Source organism: Belonocnema kinseyi, chromosome 7 (assembly GCF_010883055.1).
Source record: "Belonocnema kinseyi isolate 2016_QV_RU_SX_M_011 chromosome 7, B_treatae_v1, whole genome shotgun sequence".
In the NCBI taxonomy this organism is placed as follows: Eukaryota; Metazoa; Arthropoda; class Insecta; order Hymenoptera; family Cynipidae; genus Belonocnema; species Belonocnema kinseyi.
In genome coordinates this window covers 121,310,175-121,317,034 of record NC_046663.1, presented here as the reverse complement: position 1 = coordinate 121,317,034, position 6,860 = coordinate 121,310,175, and the positions used below count along the sequence as shown (strand labels likewise).

The 6,860-nt window shown below is 31.1% G+C and overlaps 1 protein-coding gene across 1 annotated transcript in view; it reads left to right on the top strand.

Moving 5' to 3' along the window:
• The window catches only part of LOC117176660 (UPF0430 protein CG31712-like), a 23,258-nt gene that overhangs the window by 489 nt on the left and 15,909 nt on the right, over positions 1 to 6,860 (top strand). The window contains exon 2 of the mRNA XM_033366913.1: positions 805 to 906. Coding sequence (XP_033222804.1) covers positions 805 to 906 — 102 coding nt within the window. The remainder of the gene's footprint in view (positions 1 to 804; positions 907 to 6,860) is intronic.

Genomic DNA, 6,860 nt, shown 5'->3' with positions numbered 1-6,860 from the left:
CGAGGGTGCATACTTTGAATAAAATATTTGTTATCATTCTCTTGAAATAAATGTGTTTTTTTCTTGAAAAAATACCGGTTTCATATGTATACACCTGGTATACAAGTTTCAAATTTTTTAAAGTAATATTTTACTTCCAAAAATTTGGCAGGAGCAGAGGTTTTATTTTTATTCATCTATGCTAGAAATGTATTGATAAAATTCTTTTGTCAATAAATAATGAAATTTAAAAAAAAAGTGTCTACACTTCCCAAAATTCGGAAAGACTAATGAAATAGTTTTCACAAGCTTAGCTAGTCGACTCAAATTTTTAGAATGACTGTTCCATCTTCTTTACCAACTCCCCCATTTTTTCAGAATGACTAGACGCAGCCTATTTTAAAAGATGAAATTTCTTATGAATAGATTGTTTCTTCTTTTGTTCATGTAGAAATAAATGTTGAGTTTTTTTTAATTGTTTTTCTATTTGCCCCCTGTTCATGAACACTTATCGATCAGTGAAAAAACAGGCATATATATATATAGGTTTGTTTGTGAGTGTGTGTGTGTTTAGATGCGCAAACGCATGTGTGTATTTTCATAATGGACCGAGATGACTCGCGAAGGCAAAAATTTTGATTAAATTTAATTTCGTGAATTCGACTAAAGATTCTAGGAAACTCTTGATGAAAAGGACTCTCAGTAGCGCCGAAGAAAATGAGAATAAGGAAAATGAAAATATTATAAATAAGGTAATGTATTTTATTCTTTATTATTATTTTTCAAATTTTTTTAATACTAAGTGCTATCCTTTTCTGCTTGTAGACGTCAAAAGTTCAGAAAAGATTACAATTAAAAAAAGTTACCCGAGAAGAAAAGAGAACGCTTTTAAACGAGGTTAAAGGTGGTGAGACATACAACTCAAAGGTAAGTGTTTCTCACGCTCATGTGTGTACATTATTATTTTGTATGCTCATATATAAGTAGAAGACCCATTTATAAAATGTATCAACGCTCATGTTGCGGAATAAGCAATAAATATTTGAAGGGGACGCGGTCTAAACATGTTAAATGACATTTTTTTGAAATTTATTTTTTTGTATTTTCTGGAACATTTTTTATTTGCCATTAATATCCCGTAAACTTAAGGGCAAAATTCCTTCTAGTTTTTTTTAATGGATTTTCGTAAACTGCGTTTTGGTATCTACATCATAGGCCCGCATAACGATATTCCTTTATCATTTAAAATGTCTAAAATGCGAATTAAGAGGTTTAGACCGCGGAAACTTCAATTCTTTCATATCAAATAATTTAAAAAAAAACGAGTTTAAACAAAAGTTCGAATTCACAAAAAAATCAATCCATTTTTCGCGCTGAAAAAAAATTATATTTAGAGTTGGCACAACCTCCAAAAAGTTTAAGACGTATTTCAAATAAGAAAAAAAAGACATTTTTGTAAGTTTGATTTAGAATCGTTAATATTCGGTGAAACGAGTTGAAACTCAATATACGAATTATTTTCAATACATAAAATACTACTTTGTACTGATAATATAATGTTTTAATTAAAGGGATCAGACAATTTATTATTATTGTTGGCCAATTTTCTCTTAGAATAGATTTAGAAAGTGGCGTTTTTTTTCAAAAAATTTCCACTTTTGTACAAATTTTTAAAAAGATTGAAGTAATAATCAAATGATGGTAACAAACGTAATTGTTTAAACAATTAATCATAAAAGTCGCGATTTTTTCATTAATTTTCTCATTTTTGTTGAATTTCCAATTAGAGTGAAGTAAATAATTAGAGTTAATCTAATTAATTTTTTTTTTTTAATTTATTGATGTTGAAAATATTATGTTAGAATAATTCTAGAAAGTTGCGGATTCTTCTAAAATTTTTAGCTAGTTATCTTAGTTTCGCTTAAGGTTAGTTAATAATTAATTTAACATAGCAAAATAATTATTTTAAAAAATTATTGCTTCTATAACTATCTTTTGTTAGAATAAGGTCAGAAGTTAACTTTTTTCTGAATTTCTAGGTTCTGCTTCGAAATTTTAGTTATGATCAAGTAATAAGGCTTCTTAAAATTAGAAGTAGGTGGGAGGATTAGATCTCTAAATGACTAGTGAAAATCTTATGTTGAATTACAACAAGAAGTTTATTGAAAAGCGTAATGGAAAAATATGTAATTGCGCGTATATTAATATCAGCCCACTTCTTCCCTGGAGAAAACGCGTCTCGTCAATGGCTCGGAAATGGCTTCCAGTTATTCATCTACAAACATATAGTTATAAACAATAATATAAAATAACATAAAATAATATGAAATAATATCTCGAAAGTTTGAGCGCGCCTAGGGTGTGCGACTGTTGATTCTCGCGCTTCGCGCTCGGTCTTTGTATATTCCAGATATCCACAGATTTTTTTAAACTAAAAGTCAAAACATCGACAACAGTAATTTGGTGATAGTGACTTTTTTTGTTAAAGCTCCTTCGGCTTTAACAAATACATTCTCATCACGGATTTCGTACTTCGCACTCGAATTAATATTTAAGCTTGTATATCATTTTCATAAATGTATATTATTACAATTCATAATATGCATTGATATTAAAACAGACGTAGTTTCATTGTCAATTTTTAAAAAAATTCGCATTCTTTACAAAAGCTTGTTATAAAACATTTAACTGCAACTTCTTCCGGTATTCCAGAAACTGAATTTACTCATTTCCAATTTTATTTTTACGATCTAAACGTAGCACATATAGTCGAAACATCAGCCTTACCTTTTCTCAACTTCTGAATTAAATCCCTAACTCAGTGACCCACAAAACTTCGATTAATGAGGGTTTGGGGGCGGGGGTGGGAGGTGAATAGTTTCAACCAAGAGTCATCGCTGGTTAGTGTTTTATGCTCAGAAGTTCAACCAACCTTCAGCAGCGATGTTTTAGATGGGAGTTCATATGATCTCATTTTCACATTCGCGGTCCACAGTGGGAAGAAAATGACATTTTTGGTTCAAAATAACGTACAGCCCACAAATATTGAGCAATTTAGACAAAAAATGGAAAAAAAGCTGTTCAGATTTCTAAGAGAGTTGGCGAGCCTAATTTTTCAATTAGGTTTTCAATTTTCTATAAATAAACAAACAAATATGACGAAAAAATGGCCATTTTATCTATTTGACGTTCACAGTGCTCGTCAATAAAAGGAAAAGTGTTGAAATCGCCTAAGTTTCATAAACTAATATTAGCTAAAGATTTTCCAATATTATATATAAATATATTATTAAACAACAAAATTGGTTATAAACAAATTATTTGTAGAAAAAATGTTTTTTTATGATTTTCCATAATCATACGTTTTTTCTAGTTATATTGCAAGACATTTTATGAAAAAATGCAGTAATCAGGCTTTTTTCGATAGAAAAATTCGTTTCTTTCGATGTACATTTTTTTAAATTCGGAACTTTATTATATTCGCAGCAAAATTCATCATTTGTTTATCAATCTTATGATCGTTTAAACAAATCCCCACGAAGGAATAATAAGGAGACCTAACTCCGTTCCCCCACTTGGCAATAGAAACATTACCGTAAGTGATACGCACATTACAGGAAGATCTTAGATTTGAGTGCGCAGGTGCGCAGTTGTCCTGTTTCTATACATAGAAAAGTGTGTGAGTGAGAAAGTTTGTGAAATTGATGTAAGTTGAGAGGTTCTGTTTGTTTGTTTTGATGCAATTTTCAGAAATGTGTTCTAAGCCATGAGGTGTCAAGTTCCGGGTTGTGGACGAAGTTACACGCCGAAGAAGGCAAATACACTTCGTTTTTTAAAGCCTTCACTGTAAGTACAATAAATGTCTAATACATTTTATTGCTTTACCTAACTCTCATTGAGCCTTGAGAATCTTTAGCCTATTTATCATATTACAAATTTAAAAGGTACTTACTTATACGTTTCCTTCTCAAAATCTGTTCACACATTTTTCAAACAAGTACCGAAAATACTGTTTATATATTTATTTTGTGTATCTTTCGTATGATGATCAACAAAAGAACACAACCTCTAACTTACGTCAATTTGACAAACTTTCTCACTCACACACTTTTCCATGTATAGGAAGAGGACAACTGCGCACCTGCGCACTCAAATCTAAGATCTTCCTGTAATGTGCGTATCACTTATGGTAATGTTTCTGTTGCCAGTTTCAGATGGCTTCCCACTGGCAGTTGGGTCTCCTAATTATTCCTTCGTGCAAATCCCAATTAAAAGTCTGATATCGAAACGAAAAAGAATTGTTCCGTCGATAGATGCCCCAATGATGCATTTGTTTATTAAATTTGTTTTCAAAAAATCATGGTTGAAAAATGCTTAAAAAATCACCAGATCAATCAATAAATTAGGAATTTTTCTGAAATTATCATACATTTCTGAGTTGAACAAAATTGACATAGAAAAAAAACGAATGTTTCTGTCGAAAAATGCCTGATTACTGCATTTGTATATTAAATTTGTTAATAATATAAACAATTATAATAAGAAGAGACATTTTTTAAAATAATATTGTTTCGATTCCAATTTCATCCATCATAACTTGAAAAAATGTGTTTTTATGGAAAATCGTGAAAAAAAATTTTTCAACAAATAATTTGTGGATAACAAATTTTCTTTGTATATTGTCTAATATTGGAATATCGTTAACTAATGCTATTTTATGCAACTTAAGCAATTTCAATCATGATCCTGTTATTGACGAGCACCGGGAACGTCAAATGGAAAAAGGCCATTTTGTCGTCATATTTATTTATTTGTAAAAGAATTAAAAACCTAATTCAAATATCAGGCTGGACAACTCTCTTAGAAATCTTATTAGCGTTTTTTCCAATTTTTTTCGAAATCGGTGAAGATTTGTGGGCTGTACATTATTCTGAACTGAACAAGTCATTTTTCTTCCCAATGTGCGGCACTCCTTTAGGTACGAAATCAATATTTTTTCTTTTTTCTTTTTAAATTAATCTTGTAGGGCATTCAAAAAGAAACATTTTTATTTTATGAACTTTTTTCTATATCGTGCGTTATTTGGTCTAAAATGTCGATTTTCGTGAGTTTTTTTTTAATATTGTAAATGCTATAACTCTGGTAAATTTTGATTTTATTGAAAAAAGCTATTAAAATAAATTGTTCACCTGTTTGAATACTATGAATATCCGTAGAGAAACATTTTTAATTTTTGAAAGAAAGTGGTCTCAACAACTTTCAAAATACGCTCACTTTTTGAATTTGTATAAAAAATGACTGGCTAACGAACTTGACCTTTATTTCAGGATATTAAGAGAATATACCAAAGGCCAATCCAATCTGCCAATTCTTGCGAAAGTTATCGCGCTGACAAACTAAAAATCTACAGACACACAGACGCACACACAGCCAGACAGACACTCCCGTAAAAGCCTGTTTTTCGGATTCAGGGGGTCTCAAAACGTGACGTTTGACAAAAACGGGGAGGTCAAATTTTACACAAATATAATACCTTCTCTTCATGAGAAAGTAAAAATAGTTATAAACAACAATAACAAGATAGTTATGAACAATAAAAATGCGTTGAAACAATTATTTGCGTTAAATGTAATTAATTATTGAATCAGTCAAAGTGAAAAGCAGGAAAATAATATTATATTGTTGTAACAAACCTAATTTTATTCCCTTAACTAAAGTGAATATTATTAACAATAACAATAAATTCATCATCGAAAGCTAGCAAAACCCATTTTTTCACTTCTGTAACTCTTTTGGGACCCTATAAATATAAGTCATATTTTATATGTACTGCATAGGGAACACATAACACGGAATTCTGGAAAAGGAGCCCCCCCACACACATAGACAGTAGAAAACCCTCTAGTTCAAAAGACTAGAGATTCACTGAGTTTATACGGCGATCATTTTTAATATCAAGAAAAGGCGGCATGCGTCGATTAGCGTGAAGGAATATATTTTTTTCGTGACAAAATATCAAGGACATCCATGAAATATTTATATTGCTTATTACAACTGTGTTATTATTTTATTCCAGAAAGGATTTATTAATTCACTGAAAACAATGGAAACCAAAAAATTAATTACTAATTTATTAAGTAAGGAAAAATAGTCGTGTGGTTTTTTTAACCTTAATGTTGTAAACGAGGGATAAAAATGATTAAAATTCCAAAATATTCAGAAGATTTCACAAGTGTTTTAAAGATTCTACGAAAAAGAAAGAATTTCAGAAAGTTATATACAACCAATTCAAAATGTGATCCACCTCTCGTGTTAAAAAGTTTCTTTTGAAGCAAGTTTTGGGATAAAGTTCCGAATAGGTGAATGTGACGATTTCCTTCACACTGCGTATACTTATGTATTTTGACGCGCTGATTACGAAAATGATAGTGAAAATTGGCGACTAGGCGATTTTCATAGCGAAATCGCGGAAAAACCATAAAAAATGTGTTTTTTGCGTTTATTACAGCCAACATGCAAAATCTCGCAAAATGCTTCAAATGCAAGTTGTAGATCTTACAGAAATACATATTTTTTGTAGAATACATTTTTTTGAACGAGTGATAGTTTTCGAGAACATTAGTGATATCTCGAGTTTTATGAAAAAAACCATAAAAATCATGCTCTTTTCGTTTTCGAGTGTTAACCATCCCCCAGTGTCAGCAACCCGTCTTTACGAGTAATTGCACCCGTTTCCTCAGTTTTTTCTGGTTCCAGTAACAGGCGTGCCTTCCCGCCCCCCATGACGCGTGGGAAAAGGGGCAGGGGTGTGACCTTACATTATTTCTGTTGCCAGTCACAGGGGTGCCTTTCCGCCCCCACGACGCGTGGGAAAAGGGGCA